Consider the following 24581-nt stretch of genomic DNA (forward strand, 5'->3'; position numbering starts at 1 on the left):
GTTATAATAATAAAAACATTATAATTATAATCACACGGTGTATTAAATGTCTCCAACACGAACTGAGTGCTGTAATAATAATCATTAAACGAATGAAATGAAGCCTCGGAGCCTTTGTACCAGATTATTAATATTATCTAGGTCGATTTATTTATACTCTTTTATTTGTGAAGCGGAAACCTCACCGGAAACAGAACCAATCTGTTTCCGGTCCCCCCCCTCTCTGAGTCCCCGCCCCACCAGCCTGAGCCATCTTGTATTTAGCAAGAACAAAAAAACGGTGTCAGAAAGAAGTCCGCCGTGAGGATGCGGCGCAGCCTGTAGGACGAACCACCGACAGGATATCTCACACAGGGGTCGGAGGACCGGGACAATATGCTCGGTGGCGGGAAACCGCGCAGCAACATCAGCCACACCCCGGAGGAAAGCTAATGCTAGCGTTAGCTCGCAGGCTATCGAAGCTAAGCTAGCCAATTAGCTGAGGCTAGCGAGAGAGAGAGGCGACTGGCGGAGCTTTAAAGTTTCTGATCCGAGCCGATATTCAACCTCTCTGCTCCTCTGACCCGGAGGAGGAGGACATGGGCCGGACGTCGTGCTGATCATCCGCCGAGAGGAGACCCGGGCTAGCTCGCTAGCTCGGCCGCTAACGGTTGTTTTTCGTTCCCGAGCGGAACCACAATAATCCGCGGTAAGTGAAGCTACATCCAGCTAGCTCCCGGTGCTAACGCTCTCCGCTCTCCGGTCGGCGGGATCCAACCCCGGTACCAGAACTCAGACCAGCGGGGGGTTCGGGACTAAAAGAAGCGACTTCCTGGAAGTTTAATGGGCAGAAAGGGTTCAGTAGGGTCCGGTAGGGTTCAGTAGGGGTTCAGTAGGGTCCGGTAGGGGTTCAGTGGAGTCCGGTAGGGTTCAGTAGGGGTTCAGTAGGGTCCGGTAGGGGTTCAGTGGAGTCCGGTAGGGTTCAGTAGGGTTCAGTAGGGTCCGGTAGGGTTCAGTGGAGTCCGGTAGGGTTCAGTAGGGGTTCAGTAGGGTCCGGTAGGGTTCAGTAGGGTCCGGGGTAGGGTCAGTAGGGGTTCAGTGGGGTCCGGTAGGGTTCGGTAGGGTTCAGTAGGGTCCAGTGGGGTCCGGTAGGGTTCAGTAGGGCGGTGTTCAGTGGGGTCCGGTAGGGTCCGGTAGGGGTTCAGTAGGGTCCAGTGGGGTCCGGTAGGGTCCGGTAGGGTTCAGTAGGGTCCGGTGGGGTCCGGTAGGGGTTCGGTAGGGTCCAGTAGGGTCCGGTAGGGTTCAGTAGGGTCCGGTAGGGTCCAGTAGTGTCTGTGTCTGGAGGTCTGTTGGTCTTCTGGCTGCACTATGAACTTATTAAACCTGTTATTAGAACCGATGCAGTGAGATCATTCAGTCGGATCGATCATCATCGTTTCATTTCTAAAGTGAAATATTCTGCTGTTTCTGTCATTATCTGTATTTTACACCCTGTCTCTGCCTCCAGCTGTGCAACGCTCCCAATCACTCACATCTGGATTTAAACAGCTGCATATTCATATAACTAAATGTTAAAGTTCATTAATGCTGTTTGCAGCTTCTCTCATTCATATTTATATATATATATAATCATATTTGTGTCGTAGGAATCAGGTTTATTGGACTTCCCTCTGTATGTTGGAGTTTTAAACACAGAAACAGAAATAGAGACAGAATATAGAAATATAGAAATGTTGTTCAGGGTTATCTGCAGGTAATTAATGTAATACAATGTGATGGGACGATATAATAGAAATCACATTTATTGTGGATTTAGAATATCATGAATGTCGTCACATGGTTTGACCTGTAAAAGCTGTCTCCGGTTTACAGTCCTGTATTGATTACCTGATCTATGTTCAATAAGGAGATCTTTCCAATCATCCTGACCCTCTCACTGTGGCTGGATTATTCCCACAACAGGATAAAGTTAAACAGGGTAAAGAGCCCAAAATAAAGAGATGCAATAAATGTGTTTGATAACAAAAAGAAAAGTGATTCTAGAGCCGATAACGTTAGCCAAGAGTTAGTTTACTGCCCTCATCAGCGTCTGTTAACGTTAATCAATAAAACTCAAACTGCTTTACAGGATAAAAACATCCAAACAATAGGAATCAAACACTAAGAGCTGCTACAGTACATAGAATAAACCATAAATAAGTTTAAGTAATAATAAAGATTAAACAATAAGAGTGAATAAAAGGTTCAATCACTCAAAGTAAAAACTATAAAAGAGACTGATTCATTTTCTTTACACCTTTTTATATTTCGGTTCATTTTTCATCCCACTGATTTTATTCTTCACACTTTTATATCGCGATTAAACCGTCTTACAATCCCAGTTGCATCTAACAGTTTGATCCTCGTTTATGTCTCATTAGTTTAGTTTAACAGGCTAACGTCCGCCTGTTGATAAGGTATTTATCAGTGTGCTGCTGCAACGTACAAACAAAACCAACAGATCTGAGGTTTCCTGGTTCGGGGCAGAGGTTGATGTAATGCTTACGTAAACCTTAAATCAAAGCCACACATCTCCTGAGTAACCCGTTCAGTCTCTTAAATAACAAAGAGATTCAGTTATATATAAAAACGACGCCTGCCTTCAGCGATCTGGCATCCAATCACAGAAATGTGTTTCCCTTTGTGAGCTCCCATACTGGCGTTATGTGTTTATTGTGCTGCAGTTTGTGGATAAATGTCGATGTTGGGACCACGCCCGCTGCAAACTGATGCCACTTATTTACTTTAAAGTGAGGAATCACAGCAGTTTAGTGTCTGGAGGTGTCGGTTACCGGTGCTAATAAACGCCTGTATGCCCTCTTTGTGTGAATGCTAACGCACATTCACAAGCTTCTGTTATGCAAAAACTGTTTCCAAGTCAGGTCGGCCATGTGATCTCGGGTCATTCGGCACCACTGACACACCAAATTTCATGTCACTCGTTCTGTTTTAAAAAGAGCTGGGAGCTTTGTTTCCCTCTGTTTTTATTTAACTTTACAGATTTAACTGTAAATGAACTCGTGTGAGTTTGTTTTTTTACCACGTAGGAAGTTGAGGAACTTGCTTCCCCAGAGTTGTGTGCCCAAACTTGCAAGAACAACCCTGTTCCTTGGAAAAATGATATAAATAGATACCACAAGACGGCGTCTCGTTTCAAAAGTGGTGAATGAGTGTTTTTTTTGTTGCATGAAGCAGAGGAATCAGAAAATGGTGGCCAACAATGTCCCTTTAAGTTTCCACTCAGTCATAAATACCACTGTATTAGGACTCTTAATTAACATTTAATCCTGCTTTTATTGTGTTGAGGGACAGAAAACATGAAAGGAGAGACGATGCCGGTCAGATATAACCAGTAACATCACTGTGGTGTTGTATAAGCTCTAGGCAATTAGGACACCCTGTTTCTCCCTCTAATCTGGAAGACAAATACATTTCTTTCTTCCACATTTTCTTCTGTTTGGTTGTTGTTCTCCCGCCTGTCGCTGCAGGCGTCTGCTTCCATGTCTCAGATTGAACGAGTGCAACATAATATATGATTGGAAATGGGTTCACTGCGTTCTGGAGAGAGAGAGAGAGGGAATCTGTCTCCTCATCTAGCACAGATTTACTAGCACGTTTACACAGCAGTGCTTTTAAAGGAACGAGGCTCGCAGTGCTGCGTTACACAGGGAGCCCAGAGGCCGTGTTTTCATGCGTTCACCGGCTCACAGAGGCCTGCTTGTGTTGCCGGCTCTCCTCGGGGCTCCGGCTGACACTCGAGGACGAGCAGCTACATTAACCCCATTATAAAGCCATGTTTGTCGATAACCCGAGCTTCAGCGTTACAGGCTCGGATCACATCCACGGCGCCGGTTTAGTCAGATGATTTGATTTGAAGCTCTGCTTGGCTCATCTGCATGGATTTATTTAAATATCAATCTTTCTGCTGCTCTCTGATCTTAAGGCGACACAACTGTGGACCTCAGAGCCAGCGGAGGTCACGTAAAGTGAGTGGAGCTGCTCTCATTGGCTGCTCGCCTGCTCACACAGGTTCTCTCTCTCTGGTTCTCCAGATAAACAGTAAAATGTGTTTGTGAACAGATCTGAGGAGAGAAATAGTCAACAACAGAATCTGAATCCATATCTGATCAGCACTGTTTGACAGTTTGATCTGAGTTTGGTACGTTGAGCTGGACGGACTCACTGAGAATGAGCTGTCAATCACAAGGTAGCCCCGCCCTAAAGCATACCCTGCTTTATGGTCTGTTTTACTCTAAATGGGACCATCAGTTACTAAATGAACATCATGCTGTATGGAAGAAGACTGAAACTAGAGACTGAGACCAGAAACTCATCAGGAAACTGTTTACTGAGCTCATAAATCAGCTGAGAAGTCGACTCATTTCTCCATAAGACTGAATGGTATCAGGTTATATTGCAACCAGTGGAGTCGCCCCCTGCTGGCTGTTACAGAGAATGCTGGTTTAAGACAGTTCAGACCCAGAAGCTCTGTCCGTTATATAAAGTGTGTATGGTCGGGGGTGTAATTGAATGTATGGAAAGATTGCAGCCGGACTGATGAGGGATTTTTGAGACAGATTTTATATCTATCTCTACGATCGGCCAATACTGGTCTCTTGTAGAGATATATCTCTTATTATTTTCACACCATGTTGACTGTTTGATGGCAGTTAGTTGATTAGATAGTTGAACCTCGGGATCTGGGACTTTATAATCACAGCTTTTCACTATTTTCTGGCTTTTCAGACAATACGGTTACTTATGAAAGAATAATGGAAACAGGTTAGTCGAGGTTCCTGATTTAAACCAGATTCAAACATTATGTAATCTACATCCTCAACAGCTTTACAGAAGACGTGTTATCATACTTTGTTTAACACATAATACTGCGAGTTGGATGGAAACCAAAACATAATAGCAGATATTCATCTTCACACTGTCACTCTGAAGTCAGTGTCTTTATATTATACATATTCTCTACAGTCTAAAGCTCGAGACGGTAAAGGGGACAGATCCTCTCACAGTTCCTCGACTGCACTCAGTAAAGATTCAGTTTAACTGTTTAAATGTCGCCTCTTTATCAGTTTTCTGTCTGTTTTTAATCTGAAAATGTTCAGTTTGTATCCTGACACTTCTTAATCATGTAGTTTGAATACTTTAATACAGTTATATAACACCCTGAAGGGATGGGGTGATACACAAGTTTATCTCATATCCAGAGAGAACACACTCAGATGAGTTGATCGTGGTGAATTTCCAATATCGGAATAATCTTGAATATCCTCACAAGAGACCTGTAAAAAGCCGTCTGACTCACTAACTAACGTACAGTCTGATATTAACACACATCTTTCCAGTCATTCCTACAATCCAGTGGCTGTACCAGCGTCCTGGAAACACCTGGGAATGGATTAAAATGACCCAATATCCTGGAAATAATCTGTTATGTCTGATTCCAGTATGTTTTATTGCCACTGCCACTATTTTTCCCACCATAATTTCCATATCGCTCCAAACCTGACGCCATGAAGTCAGTATGAGATCAGAAACAATTAATGTTTGAATAATAATCATTGCAGCTCTGTATGGATTTGTTATGAGTCCTTTTCTTCTAGTATTTTGTAAAATAAATCCTCCTTTTATCTAAATATACATTAAGTCCAGATATTTTAAGTTCTAGGGTGAAGGATCGGCTCTTTCATTAATATTTGCATCTTCATCTTTGTTAGACTCCTCTAATGAACCGGACACCGACTGCTGCCATGTGTTCTTATTTTGGAAGTTGGGTCCTTCAGCGTTTATGCTCCTGACGTCAGACGTTGGAGCCCAAACTGAACAGTTAATAATTGAAATCCATTCATGTTAAAGTGCACTTTGTAAAAAAAAACAGCTGCCATTTTGTCTCCCCCACATCAGCACTGGCTCTCTCCCGTCCTCTCTCAGTCGAACATCCCGGCGTCTCCTTTTAGATTTGTTGAATGTCTTCATGTCACAACTTGTCAGCCGGTTACTGTCCCAGATAGATCAGCTGTGGGAGATAACGGCTGTTTTCTATCGCCACCGAGGTGCCGAGCTCGAGATAAAATCCAAACTTTGACGCCAAAAATCAGCCGCTCATGACATTCCTCAAAATATTGCACAATTTCTGAGACATGCACCGTAGATTTTGAATATCTAGTGTCGCTGATAAAGATCCTGATTTTGGTGCACATGAGGGAATTGTGCAAAATGGGTCACTTTTACAAGAGTACAGGAATGCATTTTCCAGCATGTTTAACACATTAATTAGATGGTTTTCTGCCCAGCTGAAGTGGAAAACAAACGCTTCACATCCTTCAAACACAAAATGGGCACACAGTCTGCGATCCAAATTTAAACCAAAGGGTTGTTTCCTTCAGCAAAAACTCACAACACACGACTGAAACCTGCTATGACTCACAAAGTAACTGCCAGGGCTTTCAGTATAACCATTACAATTATTAACATTTGCTGTTTGAAGGTTTTTTTTTAAATCAGAAATGATGATTGATTGCAACTTACAATTATTTTCCACCATTTTCTTGACTAATAGATTATTTGTTTGGTCCATAAAATGTTGATCAGTGTCCCAGAGGCCAAGCTGACGTCCTCGAATGTCTCGGTTTTGGCTCCAGTTTACTGTCAGAGGACTAAAATACAGAAAATATTCACATTTCAGAAGCTAAAATCAGAGAATTTGAACACTTTTTCTTAAAAAGACTCAAAACGAGGAGAAAATGAAGTTACATTAGTATTTAGGTTGTATAATAGACCATTAATAGTGAGTAATAATAACAGTGATTAACAAACATGTCTTCCATCCTCGCTGCGTCCTCCCTGTACTAACCTGTGCTCTCTCCCGTCCTCCAGGCCCTGGCCATGCCCTCGAGTGCACGGGCGGGCAATCTCAAGGACCCCGAGGTGGCAGATCTCTTCTGTAAAGATGATCCGGAGAAGCTGTTCGCTGACCTCCGTGAGATCGGTCACGGCAGCTTCGGAGCTGTTTACTTTGTGAGTCAAATCCGTCTACTTGTTGGTGACAGATGTTTGTGTGGTTGAGTTTCAGGGATAATCTGTGAACAAGCTGCGGCCTGATAATCGTACATCAGGCGCTCATCAGCACCGCTCCGTCCTCCTATTGGTGTAACAACGACAGCTTCAGTAACAAAGCCTGGACAAGTAGTGATATAAGGCACTGATTCATTTACTGTTTATCAGACCACAAATGAAGAATTAGAGTGTTTCTGGGGACCAGGTCTCACCGTACCAAAGCACAGAGCTTTATAACTGGATTCAGTGATTTTGGTGAAACTGGATCAGATTTTATGGAGTAAATTTGTTCAGGTTTTCCCTCTGACGTCCTCGACTGCTTCCTGATGAACAGCAGCTAACGTATCCGTCCTATTAGGGGACTGGAAGCTCAGCTGGTAGTAAAAACACACAACAAAAGACCATGGTCACATAAACTCAGGGATGTGAGCTGTTAAACTATTATTAACATTTAATTAATGTTGACCTTCATTGGACAACACCAGTCAGCTGTTACATCTGAGATTTTACACAGATACAGTCTAAGTTACTTTGACAAAACAGGTTAATAACAACGCAGTCGCAGCACAGCAGCTCCGTCTGCCTGCGCCTGGACGTCAACCAGCAGAGGGGGAAGGTGGGAAAAGATGTTTTAAAGTAGCAGAAGATGAGAATAAGGTTGCATCAGAATAAACTGACGGTTAATTCAACCAGTGAACGTTTTCAAATGGCTGTTAAAATACAGACAATTTATGAATAAATTGAGCCCATTTTGGACTATTTTCTGAGTTCTTTTAAACTAGTGGACTGTTTAGTTGGCAGGAAGTTTATATCCCTATAAACTATTTGTTGGTAGTTTCCTGTTTTGTGTCCCAGTATGAAGCAGTGAGAGACTCTGTGTCGTGTTCCTGCTGCTGAAGAAAATCAAATTGTTCAGATCTCTATCAGATTGAAGACATTCCCTCAGAAGTGCACAGTGAGCCCAGGAGGCCCCAAGCAGTGTTACTCTGTGTGGGTTTCTGAAAGACAGCAGCTCTGTCTCATCTGCATTTTATCATTAATGAGGAAACTGTGAATCTGAAAATGCCCCCTCCTAATTAAAACAGTGGGAACACAACATGTGTGTATGCACTAAGCTGTGCATCTCATTTTAACCTTTTTATTCTTCAGGCAGCGTGGTAGACTAACACCTCCACAGTGTTCTCACCGCCACGCTGAATGTCTGAGTTCCAGAGGATCCTTAAAAGGCCGTTAAAGATGTGCTGCAGAAATAGACGACGTGCATCAATTTGCATCAACTTAACAAGAGTGCTGCTGCTTCATACTGTAGTTTCTCTTGTGTCAAAGAGAAACGGACCCCTAAATCAGCGTTCAGTTGGTATCAGCAGTGTTTGTAGAGCTCCACCGGCGGCTTTCACCCCATTTATTCTGTGTTTTAAAGTTTATTTTGGGACGTATTCTCAGTAGGAACAGTAATGATGCATCATTTAGTTGTTTACAGTCTGGAGTCGGACCGACTTCATGTTGTCATCACAGTGCAATATGACTTTGTTGTCTGAGAGCGGCATCCTCACTTGGGGTTTAGGATTAAACCCTTCGGAGGATTATGCTCTTCCAGTAGATTTGAGAAAATATTTAGTATTTGATCCAAAAAACAAAATGACGAACGGATCATTTCTGTTTCTCGGCTCTCTGAACACATCAGAATGATCTTTTGGCTCCACCGAGTGGTGAAGAAAAGATTTATTTATTTATCTAGAGCAGAAACAACAACGAGGATAGTTACAGTTATAAAACACTACGACTAACGGACAGAGAAACAAACAGCATTAAAAGAGGTAAAGTCTTATTTTAGATGCTCAGGTCCTAAAATGTCTTTGAAACAGAATTGAAAGAAAGTTCTGTAATAAAGGTAATTCTATCTATTTTAATTTGGATTAAGTTTTTACTTCTTTATTGTAGTTTTTTACATTATTTGTCTACATTTTATTGTTTCTATTGTATTTATTGTTTATTTTTCTTATGTGTTGTTTCAGTTTTTACTTTGTGCCACGGTCACAGTGACGATGGTGCTTTTGTTAATAATCTCGGTCCTTTACATGTAATTTCGGTTGGAATAACAAAGCTTATAACAGTGTAATCTGATTACCAGTGTAGCCTGTTTTTTCATCTGGTCTTTTAAGTGTTTAATTTAATGATTTATTGTGTTTCTGTCGTCCAACAGGCCCGAGATGTGCGCAACAATGAGGTGGTGGCCATTAAGAAAATGTCCTACAGCGGCAAGCAGACAAACGAGGTAACAAACTAGAAATAAAGAAGTAATTTACTATCTGATTTACTTACTGTATCGTGTCTTACTGCTGTTTGTGTCTAAGATGTTTGAACAATAAGTGAATTAAGATATTTCTGTATAACTTAGAGAGTGTTTTGTGTCGTGTGCAGAAATGGCAGGACATCATTAAAGAGGTGAAGTTCCTGCAGAAGCTTCGCCACCCGAACACTATCGAGTATCGAGGATGTTACCTGAAGGAGCACACAGCATGGGTACGTACGGCGTCAGTCAGCGGGGGCGTCTTTATACGTCGTTATACGTCGTAATACGTCGTAATACGTCGTAATACGTCCCTGCAACCGACTGACAAATCCTCACTCTCTGAGCTGGAGACAGCGAATATACAGCACATTTACTGAATAAGAAACTTAAACAATCAATTCATTATCAAAACTATTTATTTACTCAAGAACCCGGAAAATCTGGACATTTAGCGACTTTGTGGAAATACCTGAAAATTTATTAAAATGACCAAATATCCTGGAAATAATCTGTGTTCTCCTGGAAGTGTTATTATAATTGTATTTTAGTTCCTCTCACAGTTAAACCTAAAGGTTCATATTTAGTTTGAAACTCGACAGTAGCTGTCAGAGTGCCAGACGTATTTAAATGCTCCTTTTTGAATTCGGCCACGTCAGTCAGTGCTCACAGCCGAACGGATTTAAAGCCATCTTTTTGGTTTTGAACCTGAAACTAATAAACACTTATTATTATTAAAAAAGGAGGCATAAGGAGAACAGAGTGCTGTCCTGAACTGTCAAAGAAAAACTCCTGTAAAAGGCCCCGAAACTGATTCAAGAGTAATTGTTGTGATTCTGTATATAAATGATCTTGATGTTGTTTCTCTCTCAGCTGGTGATGGAGTACTGCCTCGGCTCGGCCTCCGACCTCCTCGAAGGTCCGTCTCACACTTTGTCATTCTCAGTTACTTCAGTTCAGACTTTGATTGTTTATCAGTCGTTAACTTCCGTCTTTCTCTCGTCCTCGCAGTTCACAAAAAGCCACTCCAGGAAATCGAAATAGCTGCTATTACCCATGGTGCACTGCAGGGATTAGCATATCTTCACTCTCACAATATGATTCACAGGTAAAACCTTGTTCACTCTGTCGGATCTTCACATGATAACTCTTGTTTCAAGTCTGGGAAGTTTTAAAAAGCTGAATTTTATGACTGTACTTGAATTTGATTGTACTCCTTGTAAAATGTTAAACATGATCTGTTGTTTTTATCAACAAAATCACTCAACTCAACCGTTTACTGCAACAAATCCTAAAATGTCCTAAATGTTTGTGGCTTTACAAGTTGCCAAAATCTAGTTTTTATTAAAGTGTGTATTTTTAAAAAGACTTTTGAACGCTCATTTCCAGTTCAACCATCCATGCAAACCTCAAGAAATAAATATATTGCATAGAGAAGTTTAGCAGCAGCCAATCAAACATAAATAAATAAATAAATAAATATACAAAACAAAAACAGGAAATTATCCATCTGAGGGCTGTTTCGTAAAACCTAGACATCAGATTGAGCCAGGAGTTTCCAGTTATCCTTGCTGAGTTTAGCTGTTAGTAACAAACTGATGAAGAAACCTGTGAATCCAGATTACTTAAACCTGGCTGCACCTCCCCAGGTAAACCTTTTAATCAAGGATCCTCCGACAGACGAGGTCCAGCCTCACTTTATCCGTTAAAAACTACATTTAAAAACAATAGGATGTACATATATGGGCAGTGAGTTTAAACGTTGAGCTTAATACAAGGTGAGACTAATGATCCAGGAATGTCCTGACATCCTGAGACTCTAAATATAACTTTATTGTTTATAACTTTCTGTCCTGAGCTCAAATGATTCCTGTTATCTCACAATGATCCTTTATCCTGTTGGTCTTACTATAAATATAAATATCATCAGGTATTCCCAGGTTACTTTGGAACTGAGACTATTACCAGCCTCTTCAGTCCACTGTGACGTATTGGGTTTATATTGTTAGTCTCCCAGAGCTAAAAGGCTAATAGGAACATCAGTATATTAATGTTAATATATTAACAGTTGGTGCTAACATCGTCTGGTTGTCTGCAGGGACGTGAAAGCGGGAAACATCCTGCTGACGGAGCCCGGTCAGGTCAAACTGGGGGACTTTGGTTCTGCTTCCATCGTGGCTCCGGCCAACTCCTTCGTGGGGACTCCCTACTGGTGAGTGAACCTGCCGTCTCCTCCCTCACATACTGCCTCCCTCACATACTGCAGTTAATTAACAGGAACGTTTTAAAATCGGCCGATACAGGTTGCTTTAGGACAATTAGGTCTGAGAAAGTTCCTCTTATTATGCCCTGAATTCTAAGAGTGAAACATCTGGCTGTATCTAGTCTTTTCACAATGATGTGATCTGTTTTATTTCAAACTTTTAACATTAAATTCTTGTAAACACGAGATAGTAAGTTAGTTTTTTAATCTTTTACCACACGTCCTTGAGTGTGTTTATCTTCTGCAGGACAACATTGTTGAAAAGAAAGCACAACAAGATTTTGGTTCTTTTTGTTAAAGGTATTCAAATCTAGCTGTTAGCTATGTGCTGACAACTACAGTGGTCCTATAGTGTCAAAATACACATGAAGTAATGTGTAAGTGGCTTCTTGGTAGAATTCAGGATTCGTCTTTTATAATATCTGGCATTGTGCAGGTCTCTAACACAAAATATATTAACATTTGACCCAGTAAATATAACCATAAACGTCTGCTGTGCTTCCTGTGTTAGGATGGCTCCAGAGGTGATCTTGGCGATGGATGAAGGCCAGTACGACGGCAAGGTGGACGTCTGGTCGCTGGGCATCACCTCCATAGAGCTGGGTAAGAGCTGCAGACTCTCTGTGAATAAACCCAGACATTAATTTATGTGAAACGATAGGGTCCTGACATTGTGTTCTTTCCACAGCGGAGAGGAAGCCCCCACTGTTCAACATGAACGCTATGAGTGCCTTATATCACATCGCTCAGAATGAAAGCCCCATCCTTCAGTCCAATCACTGGTGAGAAACACGTCTCCTCTTCATTTGATCCGTACAGAAGCCAAGAGCCGCTTTTATCTCAACACTGAGAGATTCATTAGTTTCTTCTGATCATAAGTTCTTCAGATAATACGTCGTTTGTTTGGAAATAATTTGATTATCTTGTTATGTATCTGTGTCGATTGATCAAATCTTCTTATTGCATTATTTAATGTAGCTGAGTGACTCCATTAATAAACTCTGATCCATGAAGTGTGATAGAGACATTTAAGTTGTGACGGAGACGAAACAATATTTGGTGTCTTCGTGATGTTAAAAGCACTCGAACAGATTTGCAGCGATCTCATTTTTCCGTAGCCGTGAGCAGAAATCTGAGGGAAGCTCAGTGGAAATGCTGCAGACTGTTATTATATCTACACATACATCCTATTAATGCTGATGTGGTGAATAAATACATGCACGGCGATGGTAATCGTATGTGCAACAAACACTTTCACTCTCCAGAAGATTCATTTTCTTTCAAATAAAGTAAATTCTACTTGATTTTAAACTGGAGGAATTGGAGCTAAACTGTAGTCAATTAATTGAAGACAACAGAAAAATCCAACAAACGCTGAGCACCTACGAGTGTTACCGGTAGATTATAAGACAGTTTGTGGGTAAATGCTGTCCTGTAATAATAATTTCTTAAAAAGAGTGCGAACCCTGTAAACTAATCAATTGTGGGGAAAAACCGGGTCGATAATTTCCTGTTAAAGGAGCTATTTTATTTTCTGTGAGTCTCTTTATCACACAAACTAACACAATCCCGTATTTCTCTGCAGGTCTGATTCCTTCCGCAACTTTGTTGACTCTTGCCTACAGAAGATTCCCCAGGACCGGCCTACCTCGGACGTGCTGCTCAACGTGAGAACTCACACAGCTCCAACCACAATATCTCACTAAAACACACACACACACACACACACACACACACACTTCTGTCGTGCTCATGTGTTGTTTCCGTCCTGTAGCATCGGTTCTTGTGCCGCGAGCGTCCGCTGACGGTGATCATGGACCTGATTGCACGAACCAAGGACGCAGTGCGAGAGCTGGACAACCTGCAGTACCGCAAGATGAAGAAGATCCTCTTCCAGGAGACACAGCAGAACGGCCCCGTGTCCGAGGGAGGGGAGGAAGAGGAGGTGAGGAACAGAGGGGGAGGAGGGGGGAGATAAAGTCTGTATGAGCAGAGGGAGTGGGGATAAATGACTGTGGGAGGAAAGACGTAGCGGGTGAACAGGGTTGGGTATCGAATTATAAACAATGATGGTCTACTACAAAGTGAACAATATATTAACTGTAGTCTGGAAGTTAGCGGTCCAGGTTTTGGTACCCGAGAAGAGAGGAGAGGAAGTGAGTGAAGGATGAGAATGTATGAACTCTAAATACACCACACAAGAAGCATAAAGATTGAAGACTTGATGGCCTGTTAGCTAAAAGAAACAATCCCTATGAGGCTAAACCCGGTTTATTTTCTGTGCGTCAGGAGGTGGAGCAGTACCTGTTGCGGACGGGTACGGTGAACAGCATGGAGAGCTCCCAGTCGGTTCCCAGTATGTCCATCTCCGCCAGTTCTCAGAGCAGCTCCGTCAACAGTCTGGCCGACGCCTCCGATGACAGCAGCAGCGAGATGGCCATGATGCAGGAGGGCGAGCATACGGTCACCTCCAACAGCTCCATCATCCACCGACCCACGGTAAAGACCGGGACCGGGACCGGGAGGGTTTCTCTGGATCCAACTTCAGTTCCTTTGGTTTCTAGCTTCCTGTTATGTTAGAAGTTTGGTTGACCTTTGATAGCAATTTTCAATTTAGATTTAAAGTGTCTGACCTTTCTCTCCTCCTCTTCTTCCTCCTCCTCCTCCTCCTCCTCCTCCTCCTCCTCAGGGTCAGGATAACATCTATGATGACCCTTACCAGCCAGAGATGGACCAACCTCAGGCTCCCTCAGCTGGACGCCGTCGAGCTTACTATCGCAACCGCGACCACTTCGCCACCATCCGAACCGCCTCCTTGGTAGGTTCCCTCTTCAGGCCTACTCCTCCTGCTCCTCCTCCTCGGAGAGAGACAGAGATTTGGGGATTTTTGTTTTGTTTTGTTTTGTTGTTTATTTAATATATTATTAGATATCTGAAACTCTAAATAAAGTCCAACACTGCACACTGGAGTATCTGCCAGCTGTGAACTGAATTCAACCAGCTCCATCTTCCCAGTCTGAGGCTCGGAGGAGCAAAGAAGAGCTGCTTATGGGCTGTTAATTACTGCAGTGGTTTACATGGACAGTTAATACTTTATATTCAGTAGTTTGCATATATACATTAACTGATTATTGACGTTATGTCCTAATGAATCTTTGGGTAATTTTTTGCAGATTTGTTAGGAGTTATGATTTTATTCTTCTCCAGGGTAAATGGAGGGTTGTAAACAATAAACGGGCTTTTGGGGATCTGACTGAGTCTGTGTAACATGAAACATGGCTACTGGTGCGAAGAAAGAAACGTAAATAAACATAAACGTAAATATAATATAATAACTTCACCAAAATGTCAAATCTGGTGGATTATGTTAGTTTATGTAGATGCAAAGGGATATGTAATTGGATGACGAGCAATAACGAGCACGAATGAAGCTCCAGTTGATAAAGAAACTTCTTAAAGTTTGTCTCTATGGTCTCATAATGTATGCAGATAAAGCTGTGTGAAAATAAACTGCTGGTATTTCAGCTGCAGATACATTCCTTCCTTTCACAGACCTCTACTGGCCACCTGAACTCATCTGTTTCTTCCCTCCTCTCCAGGTAACCCGTCAGATCCAGGAACACGAGCAGGGCTCGGCGCTGCGGGAGCAGATGTCCGGGTACAAGCGTATGAGGCGGCAGCACCAGAAGCAGCTGATGGGGCTGGAGAACAAGCTGAAGGCGGAGATGGACGAGCACCAGCTGAAACTGGACAAAGAGCTGGAAAACCAGAGGAACAGTTTCTCCACTGAAGCCGACAAGCTGGTCAAGAAGCACCAGGCCATCCTGGAGAAAGAGGTGAGACTTTAGAGCTTCCTGTATCAACAGAGTGATGGAGAATGTGTGGTTATGATTTATAATAGCTGCTGTATCAGTATCAGACCCCTTACCCAGCCTCGGTTTGTGTCCTGCAGACGAAAGCAGCTCTGACAGAAGAGAAGAAGTTCCAACAGCACATACTGGGCCAGCAGAAGAAGGAACTGACCAGTTTATTGGACTCACAGAAACGCCAGTATCGCCAGCGCAAGGATCAGCTGAAAGAGGTAACTGCCAGCACTTTGATGATGGATTATATTCCTCGAACCAGAGCACACTCACTCATGATGCGGTTGTGTAGTTGCTGCACGGCTCTGTCGTCTCCCTGCAGGGTTCAAATGTCTGCTGGAAGCATCTTTAAAACACATTTCAGCTTTTTTTGTCCTTAACTAGTACAGGGCAGGAATTATCCTACAACAGTACAGTGCTTCTAGTATCAACTGCCCACACAGGCAGTTTGGCATTGCCCTGTTTTGAACTGGCCCTTAAAAGATTGGATTTCCTTTCCTTACATGCGCTGCAGCAAATAAATGAATTCACGGTTCCAACAGTAGCTCAAGAGTTTTCCTACAAATATATTCGTAACCAGAGACGTTCGGAAACGTTGTTAGCATCTTTGGTGTTAACAGATGGTTAGTTTGGTTCCTTCAGTCAGACATACAGAGTGTAGATGAGTTCAGGTTGCAGTAGAACACTTGCTGTGTGTCTGTTACGTTGATATTTTTGCAGATTTGATGTCCAGTTTTTTCATTTGTCGTCTCTTTTGTGTGTTTTTTTTTAAACTTATTTTTGTGTCCGGCACCGTTCAGGAGCTGAGTGAGAACCAGTCGACTCCGAAGCGGGAGAAGCAGGAGTGGTTGATCCGTCAGAAGGAGTGTCTGCAGCAGATGCAGGCGGAGGAGGAGGCCAGCCTGCTCCGGAGGCAGAGGCAGTACTACGAGCTGCAGTGTCGCCAGTACAAGAGGAAGATGCTGCTGGCTCGCCACAACCTGGAGCAGGACCTGCTCAGAGAGGTACGGCAGATAAAGTCACCTTGTATTTTCCTTCTTACACCTCTTCCTCTCCTTCCTCCTGGATTTCTGATCACCTCTGTCTCGTCCTCCACCAGGACCTGAACAAGAAGCAGACCCAGAAGGATCTGGAGTGCGCCATGCTGCTGCGGCACCATGAGTCCACGCAGGAGCTGGAGTTCAGGCAGCTGAGCTCCGTGCAGCGAACCCGGGCTGATCTGATCCGAACGCAACACCAGACCGAACTGACCAACCAGATGGAGTACAACAAGCGCCGCGAACAAGAGCTCCGACAGAAACACACCATGGAGGTCCGGCAGCAGCCCAAGAGCCTGAAGGTATGGAGGAGGAGAGACTTATTGGTGATCAAAGAATTAGCTTCAGCTTTTAGTTTGCTGACTTTACAATAAATAAACCTCGTAAGTCCAAAATGTATTTTAGTATATAATATTCAGCATATTTCAGTGTTACTTTGATCTTCTCTGATTGTTTCTAAAACCTGTTTTCAGTCCAAAGAGCTGCAGATCAAACGTCAGTTCCAGGAGACCTGTAAGATCCAGACCCGCCAGTACAAAGCCCTGAGGAACCACCTGCTGGAGAGCACTCCCAAATCCGACCACAAGGCCGTCCTCAAACGCCTCAAAGAGGAGCAAACACGTAAGCTGGCCATCCTGGCCGAGCAGTACGACCACTCCATCAACGACATGCTGTCCACACAGGCTGTGAGTAAGGCAAGGAAACCTCCGCGCACCTTCCACACTTCTACACCACAACACATCCACTGCACCTTCATCACCAGCAGCACCTTCATCACCAGGACTCAGTTTAAGCTCAGAGAAGCTCGTTGGAGATTCTGTAAATGATCACATCTACATGCAAACAGCCTTTTAATTATCAGATTTGTTGTTGTGGTTGTCAAACAGATGCACAGCGATGTTAATTGTAACAAACACTTGGGCTGCGGTGAGAACAGCCAAGCTAACGTGGAGTGTACAGTATTCGTTGTGAGTCAATACGAGGCTTCGTACCGCCTTTATAAAGGCTTTTGCCCTGAACAGGGGCTGATCTGAGAACCATGGCACGAGTTAATAGTTGCACTGGGAGTGAGAGATGCTATCCTGAAGCAACGGCACAAAACTCAACGTCCTAAATATTTCCATTGTGAAACTGTGGTGGAACAAATGAGACCGTGGTGGGCCGCCACCAAACACAGTTACAGGCGTAACCCATATGATCAGTAGTGGTGATCCTCAGTGAAACATTATGTTTCTGTTTATTTAAAATAGGAAGAAAAACTACCGTCGCACATTTACATCAAATAAAGATAATTATCTGGGGTCACGCAGCAGATTGTTGCTCTACTGATACAACACTCTTCCCCGTTTGTTCCCACAGCTGCGGCTGGATGAGACCCAGGAGGCCGAGTACCAGGTGCTGCGGATGCAGCTGCAACAGGAGCTGGAGCTCCTGAACGCCTACCAGAGCAAGATCAAGATCCACACCGACACTCAGCACGAGCGAGAGGTGAAGGACCTGGAGCAGAGGGTGTCCATCCGCCGGGCGCTGCTGGAGCAACGGGTACGTTTCTGTAATGCTCTACTGCTGGTTGACCGTTGTCTGACACAGTGTAAGTTAATGTAAGTTAATGTGAGGCCATCTCAACACTAAAGCTCTGTTTCCATTGCAAAAGCTTAATGACCCAAACCCTGAACTTTGAAGAACCTTGTGAGGTTCAGTTCTGCCTCGTGTTTCTACCGTAGGATTTCAGACTTCATACAAAGCAACTTCTGATTTATCCCACCAACAGTAACAAGCATCACATCCTCACATTGACAGCTGGAACCAGAGAATGAATAAAGGAGTCATTGATTGTGGAAAATAAGGGTCAATAACTTCCTGTGAATTGATCCATTAATGTTTCCAGCTATAGAAGAAGTTGTTGTGTTGTGTTCACTGACAGTGGGATTGTCTGTTGTCAGATCGAGGAGGAGATGCTCTCTCTGCAGAACGAACGCTCAGAGCGGATCCGGACTCTGCTCGAGCGCCAGGCTCACGAGATCGAGGCCTTCGACTCGGAGAGCATGCGTCTGGGCTTCAGCAACATGGCGCTGACCGGCATCCCGGCCGAGGCCTTCAACCAGGGCTACCCGACCCCCAGCCCCTCCTCGGGCTCCAGCGGCTGGCCCTCCCGGCCCGTCCCGCGCTCGGGCAGCCACTGGAGCCACAGCGTCCAGAACTCGGTGGCGACTCCGTCCTGGCGCAGTCAGAACCACGGAGGAGGGGGAGCAGGAGGCTTCAGCCGCGCAGAGTCCATCACCTCCTCCCACGGCCTCGGCAGGGACAGCGAGCTGCACAAGAGCAGCAGGGGCCACTCCTCCTCCTCCTCCTCCCACCATCATCACCAGCAGCAGCACTACCTCCCCCAGCACTACCAACACCACCAGAGTACGCCGCAGCTGTACCGCGACAACCTTGAGCGCGACAGCAGGGAGCGCGAGCGGCCCAGGGAGTGGGTGGGAGGCGGAGGAGTGGGCCACTACCCCCATCACTCCCAGGGCCACCACCACCATCACCACCACCACCACCTCTCCACCCACGCCTCCTCCCAGTCCCTGGCTCTCCTGCCTCCCCCACCGCCGCCTCCACCCATCTCCCTCTCCTCCTCCTCCCCTCCTTCCTCCGCCTCTTCTTCCTCATCGTCACAGGGGGGCTACGGAGGCGGGGGCCACGGAAGTGGGGGCCACGGAAGTGGGGGCCACGGAGGCGGGGGCCACGGAAGCGGGGGCCACGGAGGCGGGGGCCACGGGAGCGGGGGCCACGGAGGCGGGGGCCACGGAGGCGGGGGCCTGAGTGTCCGGGGCCCCAGTCTCATGGCGCTCAGGAACAGCCCCCAGCCCCTGAGGAGGACGGCGTCCGGGGGGCCGGGCGGCGGGAGCGACGGGGGGCTCAGCCGGAGCACGTCGGTCACTTCTCACATTTCTAACGGCTCTCACCTCTCGTACTCGTGAGTCCTCCTCTCTGCGAGCGACAGTCTGCTTCTGTACAGAAAACAACAAACCAACAAACAAACAAACAAACAGGGCTACAGAGAACACAATAGAACCATTAGAGAGAGAGAGAGAGAGGGAGGAGGGTTTTTATTTTTCGAGGCTTTAAAGAGCCAGAAGAAAGTAAATAGATCGTTTAAAAAAAGAACCCGGTTTTAAAAGTGTAAATTTAAAGATCTCCTTTCTTTCTGTGTTCGGGGACTCGAATCGGTTCCTGGCGCACGAGGAAAGAAAGAGAGGAAACGTTTTTAATGGAGCAGAAACACACGAGTATTAAAGATCACTGTTAACCTCTTCCACACTTTAAAGAGTTGCACAGGAACGGCGACGAAACAAAAACAATCACAAAAAAAAGAAGAAAAAACGTCGGAGAGCGAAATGAAAACGAGCCGCGAGTTACGAAGTCGAAACTTCTTGTTCATTTTGTAACGCGCTGAATCCATTGCACAGTATTGACTTTGTGGCGAGACGGTTTAACCTGCAGGAGTTTCCTGTTGGACCAGTTTGAGATTCAGGTTTGAGCCGAGACCTTCAGGTTGTTCAGGTTGAAAGTTGAGCCGACGAGTTTTTAGTTTTCTTATTTTTCTTTTTGCTTTTAGTTTTTTCAGTTTGTATCGAACTGAGCGACAGTTGTGGAGCTTCCACTTGGCGGTGCTTTAAAAACCACTGTAACTATGTAAATAACGGTAAATTGTAAACCCAGTTTTTTTGATTTGTAAGTGTTTCATACGTTCAGCGGGGGGGCGGCGCCAGCGGCGGCCGGCCGGGCGGGCGGGGGGGGGGGGGCGACCAAGGGAAGATTTCTTGAAAACACTTTTTCTTTTTATTTGTAGTGCTAAAATTCTGTAAATGACAATTAAACAAACACTGCCATTTGTTTGTTGGGCTGATCCGAGACAACTCTACCACTGCCCTTTAAGTCTTCTGGAAGGAACAGTCGGACATTTTGATCAGGAGATTATTGATTGTTTGATTATATGATTGATCTACCGGGTGTTCACAACAGTTCATGGAGCTTCAGCAGGAGGAAAACGACCTCTAGTGAATTAAAAACAGTTTACACGCTGCGTCTGTGCAGGAATAAAGAGAAGTTAACGCCTCACTGGAAGTTTTTACTTTGTGGAAACTTATAAATAATCTGCAGTTTTGATTAGTTGTAATTAATTTATGACAGAAACATTAAAATCTTTCCCTGGAAAACCTGGATACTTAGAGACTTGTTTTCCAGTCATGAAAACACCTGAAAACTGAGTTAAACTTACTGAAATGTTCTGGAAATAATTGATGTTGTCCTGGAAAATTTCAGTTGTATTTTAGCCGCTCGCTCAGATCGCCGACGTGAATCTGGGTTGAACTGAACCGCAGTGAAATCACCGGAGACGCAGCAGAAAAATGGTCAGAAAGCGAACGTCAGCGTCCCATTAATGCCGACTACCTACCTGCTACAAACCCGGGTCACTTCATCGTGAACCTCTGAGGTTAAGTGTGTCTATAAAAGCAACCAGTAAATTACAGGACAGAATCGTTAAAAAGTGGGAACCCTGAACGTGTATGTCGGCCAAATTTATCAAAGTATTTCCCTCCTGCTTCCTGTTCTGAACCCTTAAATCAGTCACCGATGTATGGAAGCTCATTGCTGCCAATGTGACGGGAGAAAACGAGATTCTGTAAGTCGGCAATGAGCTTCCGTACGTCTGTGGATCGTCTGCAGTTAAAACAACGAACCGAAATGTCGGAGTGTTCCTTTAAAGGGACGCTGCCAGAGAGTATTTTTGAGTGAGCCGAGCACTAAAAACCTGCGTGCGATGTTTGCTGAAAGTGTGTGTGTGCAGCTTACCTACACCTCCACCTGCCCCCCCCCACCCACAAACACACACACACACACACACACACACACACACACACACACACACACACACACACACACACACACACACACACACAGTTAGGTCTGCATCTGTAGATAAAAGATGTACATGTTACATTACAAATTAGTACAATTCAGTGCATGGAACTTGTGTACAGACGGCATTTGTATGGATCCCCATGCACACTACCTATTTATATAAATGCATATAAATGTTACCTGTAAATGTAGCAGGTATACTGAAGATTGTTCACTGTCCAAACACTTTTGACTTGCATTGTACTTCCCAGTGTACATAAAAGCACTAACTTTGAGACTGTGTTAGAGTGATAATAATAATGATTATTTTGTCACGTGAGTTATACCAATTTGTACTAGATGCAGACAGATAGATGCTATCATTATTATTACCTCTACTGCAGTTGGAATATTTATGTTGTATGCTAATTTTTAAAACATGTAATTGCCAATTTTGACCACTAGGTGGGGAATAAGCGCAATGTTACTGTGATAGAGCTATAAAAACAGAAAACACAGAAAAAAAAATTATGTTTTTAAGGAGGACATAAAAGGACTACCTTTCCCAGCATTCCTGTCGAGGTCTCAGGGAAGGAGTCTACAGTTCTGGGCAGGGCTGCGTTCTACTTTTTATTTTTTTTTTTAATTTTTATTTTGAGCCAGTATTAAAAAGTGGAGCGTCCGCTGACAGTCGACGTATTTTCAGATTCTTTCACTACGTTTTGGTGCCATTTTTTTTGTTTTTTATGTTTCGAACTTCCCCCAAAAAATCTCTGTAACCTGCAGAAATACGGAGCCCCAAAGTGGTCAATATTAAATCATTTTAAAAAAAGACTTTAAGGAATAAATACTCAAATGAATAAATGGTGTAAAATCTATAAATGATCAAACAATCGGTGAAATATTCCAAGAAAATTGTTAAATTTCAACATTATGAAACGTTACTGGATTTCATGTTTTTTTTTTTATTCATGTTTATCTCATTTACAGTGAAATAAACATCTTTTTATATGAAATTTTAAAATTAGAAAACATTTTAGAACAGCGAGTTCATTTCTCAACTTATTTCACGGATGTTTTTCGTTATTTTAACGTATTCGTGCGACTTCCTGTTCTTACTGGATGTTGAACACTTTGGGGCTCTTACAGCAGAACTCCACTCTCTCTCTTTTATTCCCAATTAAACACCTCATCATTTTATTTTGCACAGTCCGAATGGGTAGAAATAAATCACGCAGTCGGCGGCGGCGGCGCCTCGCAGTCCCCTCCAACCCTCCGTCTGCCGGGCGCCGACCTCCGTGTGATCTGATGCTGTCTGTCATGTCTACCTCATTTGCACTGATAGTAAAAGAATGTTTTGGTGGGAGGAAACAAACAAACAGCATATTTTCCTGTATGCAGACTTTGGCTATAGTTATTTTTTCCCGTATTTGTGCAAATGTTGAGAAGCTGAACGAGCGCCGGAGGTCAGAAACGTCGGAGCGGAAGCTGGAAACTCTTCTTTTGTGTGTTTTTTTTTTTTTTTTTTTTAAATTTCCCCTCCGCTGACTCATCTTTACAGGACAATGCTGGACTTGAATCCCTCGTGGAGACACTAAAGACGTTCTGCTGGGTGTTGGGTGGGAATCTGCTGGCCGCGGGTGGATGAACTCTCCTCCATCCTCCTCAAGAAAAAAAAAAACGTTTGAACCGTGAGATTTCATTTTGCCAACTTTTAGTTTTTGTTTTTAAATGCGTTGTTTTGTTATTCGTCGTCGGTGCCGAAACCATTCCTGTGTTTATTTCTGCCAATGGAAGCTGCACTGGGGACGATACAGTCGAAATACCTCCAGCAGAGAGACGAGTAGAGTTTAGTTTCATCCTGTTTCTGACGTTGGATTCACCAACTGCAGATTAACATGAGCGTACTGTGAGTAGTTCACTGACATCAGGATTTCTGTGTTTTCATGTCGTCAAAATTCATCAAGAACATTTTGGGGGGAAATTTTCCTGTTTGCTGTTTTTTCTCCAGAGTTGGACAGGAAGTCGTATTTCAGTTTAAAAGCATCAACTAATAGTTGTTTTTATTATTAATTAATCTGCTGGTTGTTGTTTAGGTTGATAAAAGTATGGAGTTACTTTAGTGTCAACATTAAAGGAAACTGTTTAAACATTTCAAATTCAAAACTATTAAAGTCGAGTCTTTTATGTAAAATGTAAAATTGAATTTTATAATTATTATTTGATTTTCGGTGGATTTAAAAATTCCCCCGATAAGTTTCTGATTTAAAACCTGAATTTTAAGTAAATTTAAAAACTAAATTCTTACAAACTAAATATGGAAAATTTGAATTAAACGATAAAGTAAAATATAATTTCACATTTTTTTTTACATAAAAGACTTAATTTCAACATTTCAGTCTTTTTTTCCGCTCTGGTTACGACTCAACGGCAAACAAGCAAATTTCCCACAATGCAGTGCTGTTTTTTGTTTTTTATTATTATTATTATTCCATGTTTTCTTTCACGTGGGTCCAGATGTTTCCTGGTGCCATTTTTAAATGTTTCTGTGCCATTTTTAAATGTCCCCCCGTCCTGCTGTTTGTGGCCAGCGGGTTCATAAACTGACAGGAAGTGTGATGAAGATGATGAAGATGGTGATGAAGATGATGTTGTGGATGGATGTTGTGAGGAGACGTGGATGGGTTTACAAACAGCAGGAGTGTAAATGTTTCAGGTTCAATGCAAAATGTTTGGAGGAGTTGAAAAGCCGAGTTGTACAGAAACGTAACAAAATAATTTTGGAGAAATAAATGAACAAAAAGTGAAACGTCGCTTTGTTTTTATTGTTCGGTTCAGAAATTAACTGATCTGTTAAATAAGGTACAATATAATTATTTCTTTCTTTTGTTTTACATTTGGCAGTAAGAAAACATCATCTGACCTCCGCAATCTAAAGCAGCCGTCACATCGTCCATCACAAAGAGTTTCAACAGGTTAAATTATAATATTATTAAAGATCTTTTTAAGACCATTATAAAGGAAATCTATTGATTCCATGTTGGTTTAATGTTTAAATGTGCGTACACTGGATAATAGGATCGTATCCACAGATGTTCACATTAATGTAAAAGAGAAGAAACATAAAATCAGTTGTTTTTGGTCAA

At 43.3% G+C, this 24581-nt stretch overlaps 1 protein-coding gene across 5 annotated transcripts; it reads left to right on the forward strand.

Annotated features, from left to right (window-relative positions):
* Positions 1 to 210: 210 nt before the first annotated feature.
* On the forward strand, positions 211 to 23247 carry taok2a (TAO kinase 2a). 5 transcript variants are annotated; one of them, XM_051387774.1, is made up of 21 exons: positions 211 to 688; positions 6907 to 7047; positions 9290 to 9361; positions 9508 to 9609; positions 10250 to 10295; positions 10388 to 10484; positions 11475 to 11588; positions 12151 to 12242; positions 12328 to 12421; positions 13225 to 13306; positions 13414 to 13584; positions 13929 to 14138; positions 14329 to 14457; positions 15239 to 15475; positions 15592 to 15720; positions 16303 to 16506; positions 16602 to 16841; positions 17013 to 17234; positions 17899 to 18081; positions 18483 to 19251; positions 19297 to 23247. In XM_051387774.1, the coding sequence occupies exons 2-21, from the start codon at positions 6916 to 6918 to the stop codon at positions 19509 to 19511; spliced, it is 3540 nt and encodes a 1179-aa protein (XP_051243734.1). In that variant the 5' UTR covers positions 211 to 688; positions 6907 to 6915; the 3' UTR covers positions 19512 to 23247. The 5 variants fall into 5 exon arrangements, with proteins under 5 accessions (XP_051243734.1, XP_051243737.1, XP_051243735.1 ...); XM_051387777.1 differs by having other exon boundaries at positions 19327 to 23247; XM_051387775.1 differs by having other exon boundaries at positions 18483 to 19236.
* Positions 23248 to 24581: the final 1334 nt, after the last annotated feature.

Source organism: Dicentrarchus labrax, unplaced genomic scaffold (assembly GCF_905237075.1).
Source record: "Dicentrarchus labrax unplaced genomic scaffold, dlabrax2021, whole genome shotgun sequence".
NCBI classification, from domain to species: Eukaryota; Metazoa; Chordata; class Actinopteri; family Moronidae; genus Dicentrarchus; species Dicentrarchus labrax.